This window comes from Portunus trituberculatus, chromosome 14 (genome assembly GCF_017591435.1).
Source record: "Portunus trituberculatus isolate SZX2019 chromosome 14, ASM1759143v1, whole genome shotgun sequence".
Lineage (NCBI taxonomy): Eukaryota > Metazoa > Arthropoda > Malacostraca > Decapoda > Portunidae > Portunus > Portunus trituberculatus.
The window spans coordinates 17,376,684-17,399,183 of NC_059268.1; the positions used below are offsets into that span (position 1 = coordinate 17,376,684).

General features: G+C 47.0%; 1 protein-coding gene across 1 annotated transcript in view; it reads right to left on the reverse strand.

The window, feature by feature from the left end:
• LOC123503445 (serine-rich adhesin for platelets-like) overlaps positions 1 to 22,500 on the reverse strand; it is a 37,918-nt gene that overhangs the window by 767 nt on the left and 14,651 nt on the right. Inside the window, 13 exon segments of the mRNA XM_045253209.1 lie at positions 1 to 2,049; positions 2,619 to 3,344; positions 5,108 to 5,158; positions 5,676 to 6,952; positions 6,996 to 7,326; positions 8,272 to 8,439; positions 8,982 to 9,056; positions 9,312 to 11,121; positions 11,467 to 11,816; positions 13,670 to 13,780; positions 14,597 to 14,696; positions 15,540 to 16,343; positions 16,346 to 17,480. The exon segment at positions 1 to 2,049 is cut by the window's left edge and continues 767 nt beyond it. Coding sequence (XP_045109144.1) covers positions 1,866 to 2,049; positions 2,619 to 3,344; positions 5,108 to 5,158; positions 5,676 to 6,952; positions 6,996 to 7,326; positions 8,272 to 8,439; positions 8,982 to 9,056; positions 9,312 to 11,121; positions 11,467 to 11,816; positions 13,670 to 13,780; positions 14,597 to 14,696; positions 15,540 to 16,343; positions 16,346 to 17,480 — 7,122 coding nt within the window. The 3' untranslated portion in view covers positions 1 to 1,865.

A 22,500-nucleotide genomic window follows, 5' to 3' on the forward strand; every position in this document is an offset into this window, starting at 1 on the left:
TCTGACATCAATTCCTTCGGTAACTGTTTGCGGGAGGACTTAAATAGAAGCAGCCTTTTTTTGGTTGAGCGCTTGTTCTCTCGAAGACTCTGTTGCTTGGTTAGCTGACTGCGACGCGAAGTTTGAGCGAGGGGCTGTGAGGGCACGGAAGAATTAAGGGAGGACGGGAGGATTGGGATGGGTGAGGGACTTATTGGCTGGCTGCACCGGGATGTGAGTGAGGGAGGGTGGGAAGGAGAGAGAGTTAAGGCTGAGTGAATACTGAATGCACCGGGATGTGAGTGAGTAAGTGATGGAGAGAGAGGGAAATAAGTCAAGTACGAGAGAGAGAGAGAGAGAGAGAGAGAGAGAGAGAGAGAGAGAGAGAGAGAGAGAGAGAGAGAGAGAGAGAGAGAGAGAGAATATTGAATCAAGAATGAATGAGGGAGTGAGCCAGTGAGTCAGGAAAAAAATTGTATATAAACCGATCAAGCATAACATACAAATATATACAGACGCACGTGGAGGTAGGTGAGTGAGTGGGTGGATGAGTAAATGGATGAGCCTCTTAGTTGAACCTCCCGTATTAATTAAGCCTCTGAAGCTCAATCATAGCTTCCCTGATGGCATCCTCCTCAGAGTCCTTGCCGGGAGAGCGTTTGGGCGCCTTAGGGAATGCCTTGGATGAACTGGTGCGGCTGGATGAAATAGGCTGAGGGAAGGACTTGCTGTGGGTGAATTGAGGGATCTGTGACTGTCTGTCTGGCCTGGTGGTGGTGGTAGCAGGGTAGAGAGGCACCCAGGGAGAGTCAGACATGTTTAAGGGACCACTCCTGTGTATTCCTCCCTTGAGTGAACTCTGGAGTGACTGTAGGATCAGGGGAGCCTCATTTCTTCCAGTGTCTAATGGTGGCGTGTGACTGACCTCCACCTCACGCTCTTCAGGTAAAGACTCATCTTGGTTAGAGCCTCTAAGTTCCTGTAGGGCAAAGAGAGGCTGGAGACGTAGTGATGGAGGCGGCCTGGGCTTGCTAAACACTGGTGGAGGGAGGAGACTCCGACTCGGGAGGAGAGGAGGGTCTTTTGGGGCAGGAGTCGAGGGGGCACTGACAGGAACCACCACCAGAGGAATGCCAGAAGGGGACAAAACCGGGGGTGGTATATTAGCGAAGGCGGTGCGTGGGGCGCGGGACTGGTGCTGGGGTGCGGGATGCGGGTTCTTGTTGGTGGTGGAGTGGGTGTGGGAGTGAGTGGAAGGCCGAGGACGAGGACGAGGCTTTTGCTGGGATGCTGTTGTGGTGGAGGCTGGGGACGGCCGGGGAATAGAGGTGTGGTTGGGGTTAGTTTGCTGGGCTGGAGATGGAGGGAAGAGGATGGGAGGATAAGACTCGAGGTTATGGCAGGAGAGGGTGACCTGTATTAATCAAACAGGTGGACGGTGATATTAGTAAGCTGAGTAAAGGATAACTGAAAGCTTGAAGGATTATTAGCTTCATCCTAACATTATCTAGTTGTAATATCATTAGTGGTATTCTTACAGGCTTCTGGCTTCCATTAAGACCATTTTCAGAGGTAACATAAATAAGTAGGGTTTTCAAAGAGTGCTTATCCCCCATTGATAATATAAACTCCTATTACTATTACAAGAATTATTGATACACTCTTGAGAAAACCCCAATAATTTCCACGAGAGCCCTGGGAGAGGTGTGTAGAAAGACGAAATATTTGAGTATACGATCTTTCCTAGTTAGTGAGAGTTGAAGAAACTAGGAAGGGATGAGGTGAGACGAGGTGAGGGCAGGGAAGTGGAGGGCATCGGGCAGCAGTCAAGCAGGGGCAGCAGCAGCAGGGTCTCAGGGAGGAGGAGGAGTGAGTGAAGGTGTTAGTTAATTACCAGAGGACTTGTTAGTAAGCAGGGGGCGTCTGCGTCTGGCCAGGCGAGTACCGAAGGGCAAAGTCACGTTACGCCTCTTGGGGAACACAAAACCACCGTTGCTTCTTGTGCTGCTGCTTGTAGTGCTGCTGCTGGTGCTGGTGACGGTGGTGGTGGTGGTGGTGCTATCCGTGGTGCTGGAAAGGAGGAAGCCACAGTAAGTTAGGGTCAGTGATCGAATCAGTAGAGGAGGAGGAGGAGAAGGAGGAGGAAGAGGAGGAGGAGGAGGAGGAGGAGGAGGAGGAGGAGGAGGAGGAGGAGGAGGAAGAGGAGGAGGAGGAAATGTATATTGATCAAGTCGAATGAAGGTCAATGTTGGTGATTGGCTCCGATCGTCACTCACAGAACAGTTGTGTTGCTTTGCGCTGTCCTTGTGACCATCTTTGTTTTGCTGACTGAATGAATGACTGATGAACTGAATAATTATTAAACTTCATGATGAATTTACTCACTGACTTACTAACTAATTAACTAACTACAATAACTAGCTAGTGTCATAGACTAAATGATTATCTGAATGATGACTGGTGGACTGAATGTCTAATTAGCTATAACTATTTGACTGGATGGTTAAGTCTGAATGACTGGCTGGGTCTCAAGGTCGCTGGTTAGTCTCAGTAGCGTCCAGCATAGAGTCGTTGGTCATCACACAAGTCCGCGAGTTACGAATGCATGTGTGAGGGTCGCGCGTCGTTCCCTGACTCACCTGGGGACACCGCCCAACACAGGTGCTGCCTCCGTGGTGCTTTCCTCTGCCTCTCCTTCACTCACTGGCGTCGCTTCCTCTTCGTTGGCCTGGGTGGAATCTGTCGCTGGAATGTCCTCTATCTCTGAATTCTGGGACTTGAAGAAGTTTGGCCGTAAGGAAACTTTGCCCAAGTGTCTAATTCCTTCCTTGGCCAGTGGAGGGAAGGAAGGAGCAAACGGCCTCTTCGGGATGGGACGAAAGCGTATTTTTGTGTGTGGGCGTGATGGGCTAATAGTAGTGGTGGTGGTGGTGGTGGGGTCAGTGGTGGTGTCTGCCTCAGCGATGGTGGTGGCAGTGGTGGTGATGGTGGGACTAGTGGGGGTGGTGAACACATCCTCTTCCTCCTGCTGCGTCGTGGGTTTTGCAGGCTTAAAAGTGATAGCGTTGACCAGACCACCACCATTGCCTCCCTGACTTGCGCCTCGTGGTGGCCGGGGGTTCTCCACAGTGTTGGACCTGGCAAAGGGTGAAACCTGAACCTCGCTCTTAGGCTTTGAACCACCGAACGAGATGCGCACCGTCTGTCCTGGGGCTGAGTAGTGAATGCCTGAGTCATCCTGAGGAAGCTGGTTAAGTCCTGGCAGCGGAGAGCCAAACTGCTGAAGTTGCACGCTGCGAGTGAAGGGCTGAGGCTCTGCTGTGTTATGCGTCACCGGCTCACCGAGATTCAAATCTACAGAAGCGCTGAAAAGACGATGAAGCAGAAGCGTAAGCGCGTTGCTGAAGCGGCGGCGGAGTATTAGCTGTGAGTTACGTTCAGGCTGAGGCTCCGGTGCGTCAGGTCTAGGTCTTGGGATAATGTTAAGACCAGTACAATGTTGACCTTCCTGAGGCAAGCCGCATGCACACACGTGGTTAGGATGAAGCATTTATCTCTTATGCATTTTAAAGTGAACGCCGTTACGAGATGCGAGGTTAGTTAGGGTGAAAACAGTAGCATTTCCTACACAATTTTCAGGAAGGACTATTACAAGACGTGAGGTTAGAGTTGACACACTATTATTCCCTACACAGTGAAGACAGAAATACACAAAAACATGGAATTAGTTAGAAGAAAACTACACATTTTGAAGTAAGCTGCATGCACAGACATACAACACTGTCCAAGAGAGAGAGAGAGAGAGAGAGAGAGAGAGAGAGAGAGAGAGAAGCAAAGAAAGCATTTAAATTTCCATATCATTTTTCCCCCTCTCGTGCATCGCTAAGTAAATTTTCTGACATAGAGTAACTAAGAAGTGGGACGGGACGGAACGATGAAAACACGTCAAGTATGTCAAGTCCATTAGATTAAGTCCAGTGTTGAGTCAGTGGGGCGGGGCGGGGCTGAGAGGGGCGTGGCAGGTCTCAGTCATCTCAACAGCGTGGAAGACTGGAGGGGGCTAGGCTGAGACTGGTCTAGGCTGGGGCGGGACTAGTTAGGGCGGAGCTACTATTGATAATCCAGCGAAGGTTTTTTTTTTTTGGTAAAGAGAGACGCAGGCTGGGGTGGGCGAGGCGTAGTAGGAGAGGGCTGGGCTGGGACTGGGTAGCTTGTCGAGTCCAAAGGCACAAGGAGACGGGGCGGGCTTGGCAGGGCATGGCGAGATGGTTCAGGTACTTAATGTTACTTAAACAAAGCAAAGCAAAGCAAAAATCGAAGCTTCATGGGGCAAGACTTTACATGTTAAGACCCAGAATGCAGATTGTGTCATTGTGTACGAGAGAGAGAGAGAGAGAGAGAGAGAGAGAGAGAGAGAGAGAGAGAGAGAGAGAGAGAGAGCACTTTCACAACTTTTTGTTTCCTTTTTCTGAATGTGTTTTGAAATTTATTAAACAAATTAGTGTGTGTGTGTGTGTGTGTGTGTGTGTGTGTGTGTGTGTGTGTGTACTAGTGTTATCTATTCACGAGTGCAGTGCTGACGTCACCCTGTCAGCTTCTTACGTCAACACAGACACCAACAAACACACACACAAGGAAATATAGATAAAATAACAAGACAACATAATTAAACGGCAAACAGTAAATTAAACTATATATAAAAATACACACAAAAAAAGAAGTTTACTACAATATCAACGTTAATGAAAGATGAGTGGGAAAATAGCAAACATAACGGGGAGAGCTACGTACATACATGCTATACATACACATACATATATACATACGTACATGCAGAGCTATATACATCTCTAGAATCATTATGCTGTTATACTAAGTAGAATAAATAACGACTCACATACACACACACACACACGCAAACACACACGCACAACTTATCAATATCATCATCATTATCACCATCATTGTCATCATTGTCATCATCTATGTCATCATCAACACCTTTACTAGTGTTAGAAGTGTTTAATTAAGTTAATTTTCTATGGTATTTTTTATGGTTGAATGTTATAATATATTTTTTTTTTAGCCTCGGGTGCAAATGAGCCGAGTCTTCCATTGTACTACTTACTCAGTGTGGATGGGTTCTGGGAGGGCGTGGTCGAGCGGCTGCACCAGTTCGCTGTGGAATTATTAAGACAGTTGTTTAGTTTTCAGTACGGTCTGGTCTGCTCATGTGTTTGTTAGGCCGTCAGTGTCTATTTGTCATTGTAAGTGTCTATTTGTGTACCTGCCTGTTCGTCTATCTTGCTGTTTGTCTCTTTGCATTTGTGTAATTCTCTCTCTCTCTCTCTCTCTCTCTCTCTCTCTCTCTCTCTCTCTCTCTGTTTCTTTCGGTCCTTTTTTCATCTTGTGAGGTTTGTTTCTTCATCAAGTGTGTCTGTGTGTTGCTTCAGGTAAATGAATGGCGCCATCATCGTGATTATCATAGAGGTAACATTTCCATGCAGATGCCACCACTTCTTAACAGTTAATTATCTCAATTCTAGAAGTAGTTACATAAATTAGCAGTCCAATACAATAAAGGTTTAGCTTTCAAGAATCCCCTGCATTCTACAACGGTTCCCTTTGTGTTAGACTAAGAACCACCTCATTCCTGGAGACTGCATTCAGAAAGGTAAACAGATACTGTAACTTACTTGTTTTGCACCACGTTGGCTGGTTCTAGATCCCCGGAGAAGGGAGGGAAGGAGGGGGAGGACGGGGAGAACAGGGTGGAGTCTGCAAGTGGTAGCGAGCCCATATCTGGTGTTTTGACCTGCGGGGAGGCAGCCGAGAGGGGAACACCCACTGAGTCTTGGCTGAGGGCCGAGGAGAAAGTGGACTCTAGTAACTCAGGCTGGGATACGAACAGTGGTTGGGCAGCGGTGATCGCACTCCCTCCAGATGCTTCAGGTGCTGAGTTTAAGCTTTCCGTGAACTGAGATTGTGACCCACCAGTCTGACTGAAGGTAGACCCAACAAGGTGTCCGGTAAGAACAGAGCTTCCGCTGCTGAAGGGCTGTGGTTTTTGGGACAAGTGGAAATCGTTCTGCGTTTGGAATGACTGGCCCACTAAGTTCCCTGGTAATACAACAGCAGGCTGGGAAAAACCAAGAGACTTGCCACCATGAGAGCGGTCTTCGCGTATTGAGGGTGGACCACTGATGGACTGACCTATGAGATTTCCTGGTATGACTGAAGGCTCCTGAACAAAGGTGAAAGACTCTTCACTGTCTGAGTGATCTTTTAACACTGAGTGACTGCCGAATGTTTGACCCACCAAGTGTGCAGGTAGGACAGAAGATTCCTGTGAGTGGTCATCAATGTGCAATGGCTGAGGCAGTGACACACCGCTGGTGATAGACCCAACTAGATTCCCAGACAAAACAGAGGCACCGGGCGAGAAGGACACAAACTCTTGGGAATCAAAGGAATCGTCTTCCAGTTCAGTCTCAAATGATCCGATTAGGGTTCCAGAAGAGATGGATCCTCCACCAGTGATCACCTCATGGGAATCATCAAAGCCCACAATCTGAGGCTCGGACTGGAAGATGATCTGGTCTTGGCTCACACCCTTGAACTGGGGACTGGACAAGGACACAAACTGGGACTGGCCGGCTTGTCCCTGTGAGGAATCAACAAGCACTGGGTTACCAACTTGGGACTGGAATGATCCGATAAGATTTCCAGGAGAGATTGAACTTCCACTGGTGATCACTTCTCGAGACTCAAGAGAATCGTCAAAGCTCACTATCTGAGGCTCAGACTGAAATATTGTCTGCCCTTGGCTCACGGTCTTGAACTGGGGATTTGACAGAGATACAAACTGAGATTCGCCGGCTTGTCCCTGCGACGAGTCAACGAAGACTGGGGCACCAACCACTGTATTTACATTCAGCTCTTGGATGTTGGGAAAAGCGTTAGTCAGTTCAGCCTGGGTTACTGTTCCCCTGAGCCTGAGGCAGTGGCACGCCTACAGATGGTGAAGACTGCCCAGCAGAAACAATATTCGCTTCAGAGATTGAGATAAATTCTGGTTGGGAAACTGATTTGAACTGAGGCTCGCTGATCTCAACAAATATACTGTCTCCAGCATCACCTCGCGTCTGGTCAACAAACTGAGGGAGTCCAGCATTCACGACTTCCACTCCCACGTCCCGCTGAATGATCTGAGGGGCCGCTACCTCGTGCAGCGCTCCACCATGTGTTCCAGCCTCCAGTGGTTGCGAGAATTGGAGGTTGGGATTCTGAACGACCCTCACATCGATGCCAGCGACGGTGGCGTCAGGCTGTGTCGCCGTCACCAGGCTGGAGGAGGGGGCACATGCAACACTACCGTTAGCATGCTGGCACCAATACCGCCAACTTTTGACCGCCAGCACCTCGCCCACGCCAACTCCACCACTCCGATAAAAAATTCTTTAAACTTACTTAACACTCCATAAAATGCTACAGGTTTCCCAGAACACCACCGAATCTTAACTTCACACTTTCTGATACTTTTATTGAAATCTAATGGAAGTAACTTGGATTCTCGAGGGAATTTTGTAGTGATAATTTAATAAGATGGTGGGCTGGCGCGGGAGAGGCACAGGGAGACCATACTGTATACTGTCCAGTGACATGCTTGGTATAAACACTTGATTCATACATTCATACAGACAGAGGCTTGTAGGTATACTCTTTCCATCTATGGTTATTTTGAAATCAACTATATATGTATACTATTCACTCGGAACCATGCAATTTTCATCATTATCATTATTATTGTTATCGATTAAGACTATTAATTTCAAGATTATTATCATTACTATTATTACTGGTTTTGTTGCAGTGTGTGAACGGGAAAGGGATAGGAGGAGGGGAAGCAGGAAGAAGAAAAGTTGATAGCGATGTGTAGTAGTGGTGATGGTTGCGTCAGTTTGAAGTGTAGAAGTGAGAGTGAAGTAAAGTCAAGTGTTATGGTTGTGCTGGTGGTGGCGGTGGTAGTGGTGGGCACGGTGCACTAGTAGGAAATCTATTACAACACTATTAATTGAAAAAAGATGGATGCGAAACAATATGTACTACCATTCCAATTTAAACAATACATACATACATAACATTATTTTATGCCACACAAATTGTCACAACTCCTATTACTACTACTACTACTATGAAAAAAATAGTACTACTACTACTAATACTACTACTAATACTACTGGTACTACATATAGCAACTAATAATAATAACAATAATAATAATACACATACCTAGTGACTTCCGGTTGGGAAGCAAACTGTGGTTCCGAAACAGAAATGAACTGAGGCTCCGAAACAGTTTTGAACACAGGGTCGGAAAACCTATACTCCCTCCAAGCTGCGCCTCGCCTGTGGACTGACTCACGAAGACTGGCTCTCCAATGTTGATGATCTGGCTGCCTCCATCATTGTAAGAGATCTGTTGGAATTGTGAGTGAGTGAGTGAGTGATGAGCTGACTGGTTAGAGATGTTTGGATTAAGTGAGTGAGTGAATGAATGAATGACTACTTGACTGGCTGAGTGAGTGAGTGGTAAATAATCTGTTCGAATTGAGCAAGTGAGTAATTGATTGATTGATTGATTGATTGATTGATTGAAAAAATAAATGAATGAATGACTGGTAAAATATCTGTTTGGGTTGACTGATTGACTAATTAACTCAGTGACTGTTGGAATCATTGCCAGACTGATTAAGTGCCTAACTGACTGATTGACTGACTAATTAGATATTTGTCAGAATTAACTGACAGACTGACTGACTGACTGGTATTTTGGTGCTACATAAATGAGAAAGTGACACCAGAGGTCGCTGATGTTAAGTGAAAACTGTTAAGTATTATCGTTTGATAATACCTGTGAGACGGGAGCGGGTGCCACAACTTCCACGGGTCCCACAACCCCAATAGAGCTCACATCCTCTTCCACAGGAATCCCCTCAAACTTGGCATCCAGCACTGCACCGGTGACGCTAGGTCCTGCGGCCAGCGCTGGTTCCTCATAAGTTTGCACTGTGTTTCTGCAAAAAGCCAAGGTGTAAGTACAACTATTGAGGCTGTTTATGTATGCATATATGTTAAGTTTAGAGTCAGCGAGGAGTAGGATGCATGCAGGGATGAGTGTTAAGGAATAGTGGTGTGGCTAAGCATGGGTTTATAAGGTTGTAGACATCAACTAAAGGTCTAGGTGCGGGCATGCTTAAGGTGCGTCATGCATCTAGGCTTCTAAAGATGAAAGGGACTCAGGAAGGCCCCACTAGCTAGGCACGGCCAACCTTCTCTCAGGAAGCTGTTGATATTGGTTGCTGCTGTCAGTACTGTCCCCCAGGCGACGGTGAGAAGAACGGGGGGCTGTGGATGGCGGAGTACTGGAGGTCGAGGAAGGAAAGGAGAGGTCTTGTTTTTGCAGCAGCTTAGCTCCTGAGGATGTCGGCAAGAGGCACAGAGGCACTAATATTTTCCTGTTGGTATCGAGGCTCTTGTTGCCCCTGAACAGGTATGGAAGATGGAGCAGTAGGTAAGGAGGCGGCAGGCTGCTGCTAGTGAACTGTGGCCTCTGTTCTTCTTGGCTAGAGAAGGGAGAATTTTTTTGTTTTTGTGTGTTGTCATGAGCAAACGTTGTTGGCGAGTTTATCAGAAGCCTGGAAGGTTGTAAACCAGAGTTTAATTTGGTGTTAGATATAGGAACGTTGCCACGATGTTGTGAAGGGCGCGGTGATTCCCTAGTAAACGTTGACTCCATCCTTCCCGATCCGTCACTTTGCTTTGTCACGATTTTATATCTAGATGTCTGGGATGTCAACCTCCTCCCACCGGTGGACAAAGGGGACAGCCTGACGCCTCCCTGCTCGGCTACAAGAGGTCGGCGTTGAACAAGGGAGAAGAGAGGTCTAGGAGCCATGTTCCGAGGGACGCTGGGCGGTCCTCTTTTCTCAACTGATGAACTTGTCTGCTCGTTATCCTCCATAGATGTTTCTGGATTAGTGAAGAATTTAGAAAGTAGCTCCTTAATTCGACTGCCGAGCACAACTGAGGTCTCGTCCTCGCCCTGGGATCTGAGTGCCATCCGATGATGGACTTGCTCATTTTGCCAATGTTGTGAGGAAGGTGCCAATGTGTCTTTGGACAAGAGAGAAAGAGGGCGTGCATGAGAGGCGTGCCATGTCTCAGAGTCAGCATGGGACGGCTTGGTGATGGCCAAAGCCATGCCGCCACCACCAGATTCTGCCTCCGGTTTCCTCGTGGACATGTTGGCATCGGCAGAGATGGTGGATGAAGGTTGCTGAGGTTCTCCAGCAGAGAGGTTGCCAGGAATCCTCCAGATGTTTGTAGGCGGAGCCTTGGTTAAGCTTTGAACCGAGATGTTTTCATTAACAACAAATCCACGAATTGGATGCCGGGAGAAACTCTCAATTTTGGGAGATGGAGTGAGGAATCCTTCAGGAGAGTCTTCCTTGTGACGAGGGTCAGTGTTCTCAGGGGACCCCCTCGAGAGAGGAACGGGTGTCGTGAATGTCAAGGGCGTGACTGGCTGTGGTGGATGGAGACCGTTTGCTTGGTGAGTCTGGGTAACTGGCGCAGAAGATGGGGGTGGCTGGACCGTGGGCTGCGCGGGGCGTCTAGAGACCACAAGGTTTGGCGTCTGATCCTGATGTAGGACAACGACGGATGACTGATGGGGAAGACTGTGTACAGAAAAAATGTTATTTATGAATATATTTTTAGAATTGTGGCGGGGAGGAACTGCAGAGGTTAACACTGGCGGTACAGGGTGCTGTGAGGGCGTGCCGCTATCAGGATCTCCTTTTGATTCCCTGTCCTGCCGCATATCTGTCACGTCCTCGTCTCCTCGCACGTCCTCGTCCCTTGGCCTGAAAGTCTCTGTTTCATTGTTCCTCGGAGCGTGGAGTTGTGTCACATCTAAACTAAGGACATGGCTGTTGTTGCTGACGCCACTGCCAGCCGTCACCGCATCTTCAGAAGGCTTTCTAAGTTTCTCACCAGGCAGCGGTGATGTTATTAAGGCGGCAATGAGGCCTTCCCGGCCGCTGATCGAGTCTGCCTTCAGCAGGTCACCGCCATCGCCTGGCTCAGTTGACAATCCTGAATGAGTGTTGGTTCTCGGGGCGTCTGTGGTAGAGGGCGGAGTTGTCATCGTATCCTCCTCCTCCACGTCCTTGTTCTTCTTCCCTTCGTTGTTGTTTTCTTTTTTCTCATTCTCTTCCTCTTCCATCTCTTCATTGTTCTCTCCTTCCTTGTCGTCCTCGTCCTCCTCTTCTTCTTCCTCCTCCTCCTCCTCCTCCTCCTCCTCCTCCTCCTCCTCCTCCTCCTCCTCCTCCTCCTCCTCCTCCTCCTCCTCTTCCTCCTCTTCCTCGTTCAAGGAAGCTGAATCAGTAACAGACTTGTTGTGTGCCTCATCCTGACCCTTACTACGGAGAGGGTTACTAGTGCCATGCGACGAGGCTGCAGTGAGTGGTGATGGTGGCGTTGTGGTGCTGAAGGACGAGGCTAATACCGTGATAGTGTGGAGCAGTGGTGCTGTAGTAGTAAACGTTCTTGTAACATTCGTAACTGGTGATGATGTGTTGGTAAGAGGCTGTGGCAGTGGTGTGGTGGTGAGGTTTCCTATGGTACTTAGACTTTCAGTGCCTGCATCACCAGCTGGAGTGTCTGTGACGTGATCGGGGCTTTGAGAGGCGCTGGCGGGGCTGGAGACTGGTATCGGTGTAGCAAGCAAGCGCACAAGAGCAGCTGACTGTACAAGGCGAGTTGGAGAGTCCCTGTTATGAGTAGTAAGACAAAGTAGGAGTGCTGGGTACCTTGACATCATGACAGGGAAACAAAGGAGTTGTCAATAATGAGTTAGTACAGCAACATGGCAACAAGGCAACATCTTAGGGTTAATGACCGTAATTTGAAACACTTCTGCGCGCACTTACACTAGTTTCAAAAGGCTTTAGGTGAAACTGTATGAGTTTTTAAGAGTGTTTTTACAGTTCGAGTGGCAGATTAATAAGTTTTCTTCATTATTCATAGGAGAGACATCGATAATTCGGCTAATCATCTTTGTAGCCTTTGGAAATAGTGAGATCGAAGTGTTTCTGAATACGGGACAAAGTAAGCAAAGCCAGAGTGAATGTTACATACTCATACGTAAATACAAGCGTGAGTAAGTGTGTTGTGAATGGATAAGCTTGGTTAATGTAAGCAGTGTGATACATGTAGGTATATGAGAGACTTACTTGCGGCGAAGGAAAGAAGAAATGATGACTTGGGTTAAAAATGAGTTAGTTTAAGCTTCGGTTAGAATTATTAGTCTTTGTTAGATATGGTTAGTTTTCTCACAGTACAGTAGATGTTAGTCAGATCAGTCATTACATTATTCAGTTAGTCTTGTGGTAGTGGACTGTATGATGTTGACTCTCTCTCTCTCTCTCTCTCTCTCTCTCTCTCTCTGGTGATGGTAAAGATAATGTGCTAATAATGCTCGTGCCGGTAGTTGAAGTAATGATGATAATGAGATGGGGAGTAATGATAATGATAGTGTCTGGGATGGTGATGATGATGAGAAAAACAAGATCAGTGTGGTGATTTTGTAAAGATGACGGTGGTGATGATGGTGATGAGAGCAAACGAGTATAGTGATGTAAAATGATGATGTAAATGATGGTAATAGTGATGAATGATAACGAAAACAACAAATGATGATGGTGCTGGTAATCAAAGTGATGTTATTAGTGGTGGTGACATGTAATAATGGTGATGTTAGTATTAATGGTGTTGATCATACTTACTGTTCCACTATGGTGATTACTGGGTCGGTGTTGAAGTCAGTGGTGGTGATGGCGGGCTGTAGACAGATAGACAGAGGGATAGATAAATATATTGTCATAGTCCGTCTACTCTAAAGTGGCTCCTGGGTCTCGGTCTGACTTGTGCCCTGGAGCAATGATTGGTTGTCAGACTATGAGGAAAACCGTGAGCTGTCCTTGTGATAAGCGAGTAGATTAACAGAAAACAAGAATTATTCACATCAAATCAATTACATCATCAATAAGCTACAATACGTGTTGAGCCCAGGAGCCACTTTAGAGTTGACAGAGTATAGTTACAAGTGTATGAACCAATAAAGTATCAGGTATTATGAAAATATTGTTCTTATCAAGTTGAGCTACCCGTGAGTAAAGCAGACACCTTTACTATCCATTGAAGTGTGAAAATAGCGATCAAATATCGATCTCTTAATAAATGAGTGACAAAAATAGCAAGACCACACGAAAGGAATTGCTACTCGCCGAATCACACAAGAGAAAAAAAAAAAAATGGCTTTCGTTAAATCTGTCAGTTTTTTGAGGTTACTAGTGATTTTTTGCTACTATAGAAGACTACTACTACTACTACGCCTACTAGCACACTCCTCACGTCTTTCAGTGTCACGATGTCAGTCTCAATGCTCGAAACTGTTGAAGGAAGAGGCGGGGGAACGGGTTATTAGTCTCTCTCTCTCTCTCTCTCTCTCTCTCTCTCTCGTTTCACCCACTCATCAACCTCATTCTCTCATCCACCCACTCGCCAACCTGCTCACCTGCTCATCTGCTTACTCACCTCTCCATCCACTCACTCACTCACTCACTCACCGTCCTCAAGAAAGAGAGGCTCCTTCCCCAAAATATCCTGAGTGGTGATCACGTCGCCGCCAGAGCCGTGAGTCGTGAGATCCATGCGCGGGTCTCGTGTCTCGGTGCTGGTGCCAAAGAAAAGGCTTGTATGAATGTTAACCCCTTCAGTATCATAACGTGTTTCCATATTCATTCTGCTTACTATTTGGTGATTTTATACAGCTTCAGAAACTTATGTGGGTAATTAAGATAGTGAAGACTCTGCCCACTAATTTTCTGACCTCCATAGGCCCTTCCTAATGTCAATAAAATGGTCTAATCGTTCACAGGTCCCAAGGTAATAATGTGTCCTAGTATTGAAGGAGTTAAGGTTAAAAGTTGTATGGTGAGTGAAATATGTCAGTCTATCTATCAGTTTATTCATCTATTTGTATCTATTTATGTATCTATTTATGAGCGCTGGGTAAAGGAAAGGATTACGTAAATGTGAGGTTAGGTAAGATTAGGTCAGGTTAGATTAGGGTAGACAGACAGACAGAAAGACAGAAAGACGAATAGATAATAAAGTAGAAGGAGAGAGTAAGGATTTATAGACAGACAAATAGATACATAAATGAAGTATAGTGGACAGGTTTAAACAGATTGACAGACAGACAAAAATTTAACTTCTTTAGTATTGTAACGCGTTCTAATATTTATTCTGCTTACTATTTTATATTACTCAGCTTCAGAAATTTAAGTGGACAGCAAAATAGTGAAGATTCTGGCGATTAATCTTCTGACCTCCATAGAACCTTCCTAATGTAAATAAAATCGTCTAATCGCACTCAAAAATTCATGATGAAAATATGTTCTAGTACTGAAGTGATTAAAACAGATTTCGCTGCCGCTTTCCACACACACACACACACACACACACACACACACACACACACACACACTTACGCCACGTCTCCGGTGATGAAGATTGCCTCCTGTGATCCTCCATCGCTCGACGAAACCACATTGTCAAACGGCGAGCGAACATCAAGGAGAGGCGCCCTGTAATAGAGAAACATACGATGAAAAAAAAAAAAACTGAGACTATTTCTCTTGCCGTCTTCTTTTACACTAACTGCTCATCTTATATTGCTAACTGTCATGGCTTCCCTTTCTTCCCTCGTTCTATTCTCGTTGTTCCATTCTACTTTCTCTCACTCCTACTCTATCTTCCTCCCTAGTAGTATCTCTTGCCGTCTTCTATCGCTACTTTTACACTAACTGCTCATCTTGTATTGCTAACTGTCATGGCTTCCCCTTCTTCCCTCTTTCTACAGTTCTCGTTGTTCAATCTAATTTCTCTCACTCCTACTCTATCCTCCTCTCTAATGCAAGAGTTTACCAGTGCGTTTGCTCGTTCATAGAATTTAGTGTTTACAAAGTTTTGAATCTTGCCGTAGGTCGTGTATTAGAGACTGATTTTTCTTATCTATACATATGAAACGCTGCTGTGAGGGAAAGCCATGCAGGAAGGAAAAGTTTTGGAAAGTTGATGGAAAATGAATAGAATGAAATCACAAAAACTGCAACAACAACAACTACTACTACGACTTCGACTACTACTACTACTACAATTACAACTATTACTACTACTACTACTACTACTACTACTACTACTACTACTACTACTGCATCTACAACTATACTACTACTACTACTACTACTACTACTGCATCTACAACTACTACTACTACTACTACTACTACTACTACTACTACTACTAACTAACCTAACCTAACCTAACCTAACATACATCTGTCAACACTACCACAACCATCACACTTACTCTCCAGGCGGGTAGACCTCAATAGGAGCAGGGGCACCAACATCAATCTCTTCCTTAGCAATGGGGAGCACCACTGGGGGGGCTATAGGCTGCGGGGACAGGGGCAATATCCTCCACAGGGACCCAGGGGAACACATCGCAGGCCTCACAGTCTGGCTTGGAGGGAAGAGGCCTGTTGTAGTTGGGGGTGATAGGAGATCCATCGGGGACGAAACTGCCCTTCTGAACATGGCTGGACCCACGGCCGTCTGAGTCCCCGGAGTAGAGAGGAGGAGGGGGAGGTGGGGCTGAATAAGTGTTGGATTCTATAGGAAGGGGATCAGAGGGCAAGCCATAGCTATCTGATGGCGGTGGTGGTGGTGGTGGTGGTGGACCGTAGGAACCTTTAGGAGGAGGTAGAGGTGGCCCGTAGGACTCCTGAGGAACCACTATATCCACTGGTTTGGGGGCACCATAGGCAACGGATGGTGTGCCGTGGCCCTTAGCGGGAGGAGGAGGAGGTCCATAGGAAGCCTTGGGAGGGGAAGGAGGGGGTACGAAGGAGCCTTTAGGAGGGGGGCCATATGAACCTTTAGGTGGGGGAGGAGGTGGGCCATATGAAGCCTCGGGGGCCTTAGGAGGGGGACCATATGAGCCCTTGGGTGGTGGAGGAGGTGGGCCGTAGGAAGCCTTGGGAGGAGAAGGAGGAGGGACATAAGAACCCTTAGGAGGAGGACCATATGAACCCTTAGGTGGGGGAGGAGGTGGACCATAAGAAGCCTTGGGAGCCTTTGGAGGAGGGCCATATGAAGCCTTTGGTGGGGGAGGAGGTGGGCCGTAAGAAGCCTTTGGTGCTTTGGGCGGGGGACCGTATGAAGCCTTAGGTGGGGTGGAGGTGGGCCATAAGAAGCCTTAGGGGCTTTGGGAGGAGGACCATGAGAAGCCTTAGGTGGGGGCGGAGGGGGGCCGTAGGAAGCCTTGGGTGGGGGGCCGTAATGCTGGGTGGGGGGCGGGCCGTACACAAGGATGGGCTGGGGGGCGGCGTCACGACCACCCTTTCCTTTGTCGCCGCCGAAGCTGAACATGTCGGTGAAGCCTTTGAAGAAATCGAACATTCCCTTGCCGCCGTCGTCGTCATAGCCGCCACCACCGCCCTTGCCGCCTCCCTTACCGCCGCCATAGCCGCCGCTGCCGCCCTTGCCACCTCCTTTGCCGCCGCCAAAAATGCCGCCGTAGCCGCCGCCGCCACCACCTTTGCCGCCTCCTTTACCGCCGCCGAAGCCGCCGCCATAGCCGCCGCCACTGCCGCCCTTGCCGCCTCCTTTGCCACCGCCGAAGATGCCGCCGCCGTAGCCCCCGCCATCGCCACCCTTGCCTCCTCCTTTACCACCGCCGAAGATGCCGCCGCCGTAGCCCCCGCCACCGCCACCCTTGCCTCCTCCTTTACCACCGCCGAAGATGCCGCCGCCGTAGCCCCCGCCACCGCCGCCCTTGCCTCCTCCTTTACCACCGCCGAAGATGCCGCCGCCGTAGCCTCCGCCACCGCCGCCCTTGCCGCCGACGAAGATGCCGCCACCATAGCCGCCACCTCCACCACCCTTGCCGCCGCCCTTGCCGCCGCCGAAGATGCTGCCACCATAGCCGCCACCTCCGCCACCCTTGCCGCCGCCTTTGCCGCCGCCGAAGATGCCGCCATCATAGCCGCCACCTCCGCCACCCTTGCCGCCTCCTTTACCGCCGCCGAAGATGCCGCCGTAGCCGCCATCACCGCCTCCTTTACCGCCGCCGAAGCCGCCCTTGCCGCCGAACAGCCCGGCATAACCACTGCCCTTATTGTTTCCTCCGTGACCGCCTCCCTTGCCCTTGCCGCCGGGCTGTGGATGTGGATGTGGTTGAGGGTGTGGTTGTGGTGGTGGCGGGTACGCAGCTGGCGGGTAAGCTCTCTTCTGGATCCTGTGGCGCTCATCCTCCCCCTGGGGCAGTCCCGCGACGGTCAGAGCCACCGCCGCTAGGAGCACCACCTGTCGGGGAGAAAGCATCAGTTAGCGTGACAGAGACAGGGTAATACTGGTGACATTAGTGTTATTTGTGTGTGCTTGGTTAGGTATGGTCACCCGTCAAGTACTGACCAGACACAACGTTGCTTAACCTGATTACTATATAGGACACATTTCTACCTTGAGATTTGTGTACGATGAGGCCCTTTTATTAACATTAAGAAGTGTTCATGGAGGTCAGAAGATTAATGGCCACAGTCTTCACTATTTTAATCTCCACCTAATAGTAAGCAGAATGAATATGGAAACGCGTCATGGTACTGGAGTTAATCTCACTGATCGTACAAGAAGCGGTAAATTCAACTTGATATGGTCCCTAGCGTTGTTGGGTCAAGCTAGGTTTGGATTAATTCAGCTCTAATTTCACAGTTGATTCCTTTATGTAAGCCACGATTTGAAGGGAAAATAGGAGAACAAGAACTTCGGCTTCAAATCTTTAAGAACGAAACTATACTTGTCACCATATCTATTTTTTTTTTCGTTTGTTCGCTTATTCATTCGTTCCTTCCTTCTTTCCGTCTAATCTTTCCTCCTCCTTCTCGCCCTCTATTCTTCTTACCACCGTTCATACCTCCTCCTGCCTCCATTCTTATTTTCCCTTCTTATATCCTTCCTTTTCGTGTTACATCTTTCCTTCATATAAATGGAATTCTCTCTGCCCTCTTCTTCACTCCTTCCTCCGCCTTCCCTCCCTCGCTTTCACTTTACCCTTCTTCTTTCTATCCTTTGCTACTTTCCCTCCCTCCTTCCTTCCCCATTCGATTATGTCTTCCTTCTATTCCTTCTCCATCGCTTTCACCTTTTTCTCACATCTCTCTCTATTCTTTTTTTTACTTTCTCTCCATCATTTTCTTATTCCCATCTAATTTTTCCTCTCTCATTCCTTTCTTTTTCTTGTCTGTTCTTCCTGCCTTCCTTCTCTTTACCCTACATTCTCTCTGTTTTCTTTCTATTTTCTTATCTATCCATCCTTCTTCCTTCCCTTCTTCATCCTTCCCTTCCCTTCCTTTCTTTCCTCTTCCTGTTTCCTTCTATCCTTCTTAGCGACATTTTTCCTTTTTTTTCCATTTCTTCCATGCCTTTGTGCCTTTTTCTACCCTTTCTATTCCTCTCCGTCTTTCCATCCTTCCCTTTTTCTTCATGTATCCCTCCAGATGACTTTCCTCCCTTCCTTCTTCCCTCCTTCCTTCCCTGTCTAACCGCCCCGCTTTCGCCGCCTCGCAAAGACCCAGCGGCCAGCGTAACCTCCTCCACCCCTCCATCCCCAACGCTCTCTCTCTCTCTCTCTCTCTCTCTCTCTCTCTCTCTCTCTCTCTCTCTCTCATCTCTTGTATCGTACTCCAGGTGAAAGTTGCCTTGCGTTTTCTCCGTAACGAAATGAGGGACGCTCGCTTCTTACACCGCATCAGGATAAGATGGTACTGTCTCTCTCTCTCTCTCTCTCTCTCTCTCTCTCTCTCTCTCTCTCTCTCTCTCTCTCTGGGTGCGGAAGATGAGCATGACTGTTCATTTCCGGCTTATCGTGATTCTCTTCTCTTCTTATTCTTCCTTTTATTCTTCTTCTGTATTGTTGTTTTTCTTTTTCTTCTGTATCATTATTTTTTTCTTCTTCATTTTTTCTTCTTCTTCTTCTTCTTTTTCTTCTTCTTCTTCTTCCTCCTCCTCCTCCTCCTTCCTCGATATGCTTCGGGAAGCATTTGTTTAAAATAAGTATCTAATGATTAGTTTTTATGTCTGTCTGTGTGTGTATGTATGTTTGTAGTCATATGTATATATGCATACGATTCTCTCTCTCTCTCTCTCTCTCTCTCTCTCTCTCTCTCTCTCTCTCTCTCTCTCTCTCTCTCTCCATATGCCATATAAAGAGAAGGTGAAAGCGCAGACTTATTATTACCTTAGTGCCATCATTTTTATTACTATTGTTATTATTATCATTATTAGTATCATTATCATCATCAGTCATCGTTATCATCACCATCACCAATCACCATCATCATCATTATCATCATCAACACTTACAGCCTGCTGAATACCAAGGCTAGTGTTACTACTACTACTACTACTACTACTACTACTACTACTACTACTACTACTACTACTACTACTACTGCATCCCTGACAACATCCCCAAGCTCCTTCCCATCCTCTCATCCTCCCATCCCTCCTTCCTTCCTTTCTTCCTTCTCTCCTTACTTCCTCCTTTCCTTTTCTTGTTTCCTACCTCAACTTCTCTCCGACTACCATACTATACTCTCTCCTCCCGCGGCTACACACACACACACACACACACACACACACACACACACACACACACACACACACACACACACACACACAACAATAACAAGGCAGACAGACAGACAAACGGAAAGATGGAATTTCACGACTATCGGCAGCGTAGAGATAGTGAAGGAGGAGGAGGAGGAGGAGGAGGAGGAGGAGGAGGAGGAGCAAAGTCGTGTGTGGGCAAGGAGTAGAGGATTCGAGGGTCGTGATCTGAAGAAGAAGAAGAAGAAGAAGAAGAAGATGGACTTGGTTTAAACTTTCTATCTACATTACAGATGGTGGTATATTGAGAGAGAGAGAGAGAGAGAGAGAGAGAGAGAGAGAGAGAGAGAGAGAGAGAGAGAGAGAGAGAGAGAGAGAGAGAGAGAGAGAGAGAGAGAGAGAGAGAGAGAGAGAGAGAGATGGTTGGATGATGCATGTGTGGCGATTTAAACTAAGAATCAAATGAGTAATTCACCTCGGTCGTCTGCTGGTCACCTAGCCAGTCTTCCCCATTACGGAGCGAGCTCAGAGCTCATTGACCGATCTTCGGTAGGACTGAGACCACAACACACTCCACACACCGCGAAAGCGAGGCCACAACCCCTCGAGTTACATCCCGTACCTATTTACTGCTAGGTGAACAGGGGCCACACATTAAGAGGCTTGCCCATTTGCCTCGCCGCGCCGGAACTCGAACCCTGGCCTCTCGATTGTGAGTCGAGCGTGCTAACCACTACACTACTCGGTGTGTGTGTGTGTGTGTGTGTGTGTGTGTGTGTGTGTGTGTGTGTGTGTGTGTGTGTGTGTGTGTGTGTGTGTGTGTGTGTGTGTGTATTCGCGCGCTGACTGTCAAGGTAATGATGACGTTCCCATTTATTTTTTTTTATTGTTGTTGCTATCTGTCTCTCTCTCTCTCTCTCTCTCTCTCTCTCTCTCTCTCTCTCTCTCTGTCTGTCATTAACGCTAAGAATCTCGTTTACATCACCCTCATTGCATTCCTTCAGTACTTTATATTTCCTAATCCCGGAAGAACATATGGCCATTATTCAGAAACTCTCTCTCTCTCTCTCTCTCTCTCTCTCTCTCTCTCTCTCTCTCTCTCTCTCTCTCTCCACCATTATTTTAACCTCTTCAATACTGGAACGCATTTTTAACATGAAGTTTGGGTACGATTGGATTATTTCATTGACATTAGGAACGGTCTATGGAGGTCACAAGATTACTGGTCCAGAGTTTTTTCACAATATTAATCCCTACGTAAGTTTCTACAGCTGTATAAAATCACCAAATAGTAAGCAGAATGAATATGAGAACGCGTCTTGGTACTGAAGGGTTTAAAGGCTACAGAGATTGTTAGTCTGGTTCTCAAGAGTGTTTTTTCCTGATAACACTGTAGAATTATTGTCACCATCACTATAATTATAAAAACGTGCTTAAGAAACCATTTAAGTTCATCGAGACCCTTATGAATGTAGTTGAGGTGCATTGATGGAAGTATTTCAGGTTATGGTCAACGGTCTGTCAGTAAGACAGACTGTGACCACTCAGTTACTCAGTCACTCACTCACTCACTCACTCAGTCAGTCAAAAAGCCTCACTCGGGGCAACGGTTTCCTAGCGGGTGGGCTTTGAGATAGGAGGTACCACAAAATGTATCCCCTTTAGCCCAGAAATTCCCGTGAAAAGCCCAAATGGTAGAAATAAAAAAAAGAAGAAAAAAAAAAGTAATACACAGTCACACACACTTCGTCAACAAAACCAACAACAGCAACAACAACAACAACAACTGGAGCGAGATTTAGAAGCGAGACAAAGCTGGAAAAAAAAAAAAATAGATCCATGAATGAGGAGACAACAAGAAATAATGAATGATAAAAAAAACAAGAGACACTATAAAGTTGAATTATAAAAGAGATAGAAAGGCACTGGTTCTGAAATAAAGTGTTGGATGGATGAAGAAGACTCAGTAATCGAGAGCTGAGTCATTATGAAGCTTTAACCCCTTCAGTATAAGAATACATTTTTTACCTCGAGATTTGTGTACGATTAGATCATTTTATTGACATCAGGAAGAGTGTATGGGGATCAGAAGACAAGTGGTCACAGTCTTTACTATTTCAATCCCCCACATAAGTTTCTAAAGCTGTATAAAATCACCTAATAGTAACCAGAATGAATATGGAGATGCGTCATGGTACTGAAGGATAAAGAAGAAGATCAGACGAAATGGATGACGATAAGAGGATGGAAATAGGCAGACTGTTTTTATACATCGACTCCCTCGCGTAGTGGTGATTTTTTTGTTCTTATATAGCTTCTCTTATACTTTTATCTCCTTTTCTTCCTGTTTATCTTACTATTCTTCTATTTCTCCTCCTTCTCCCGCCATTTTCCCCCCTTGGTGGAAATACGCATACGGTTACGGGTTTCATACGGGGCCAGTCACGTGTAAGCCTGAGGAGTTCTTGCAGTTCCCTGGTTGTCTTGCGTTGTTATGCTAAGACCCAAGGCAAACAGAGGCTGGAGTATTGAGGCCACAAGGACGACGTGCCGGGCATCAAGGAACGCTGGAGAAAGTCATGTGTGTGCGCGTGTGTGTGTGCGCCTGACTTTCCACTAGAGAGAGAGAGAGAGAGAGAGAGAGAGGGAGGGTATATTGGGAGGAGTTTGGATTGGTAAGGGATGAGAAATGGCACGAAAAAACGCGATGGTATTG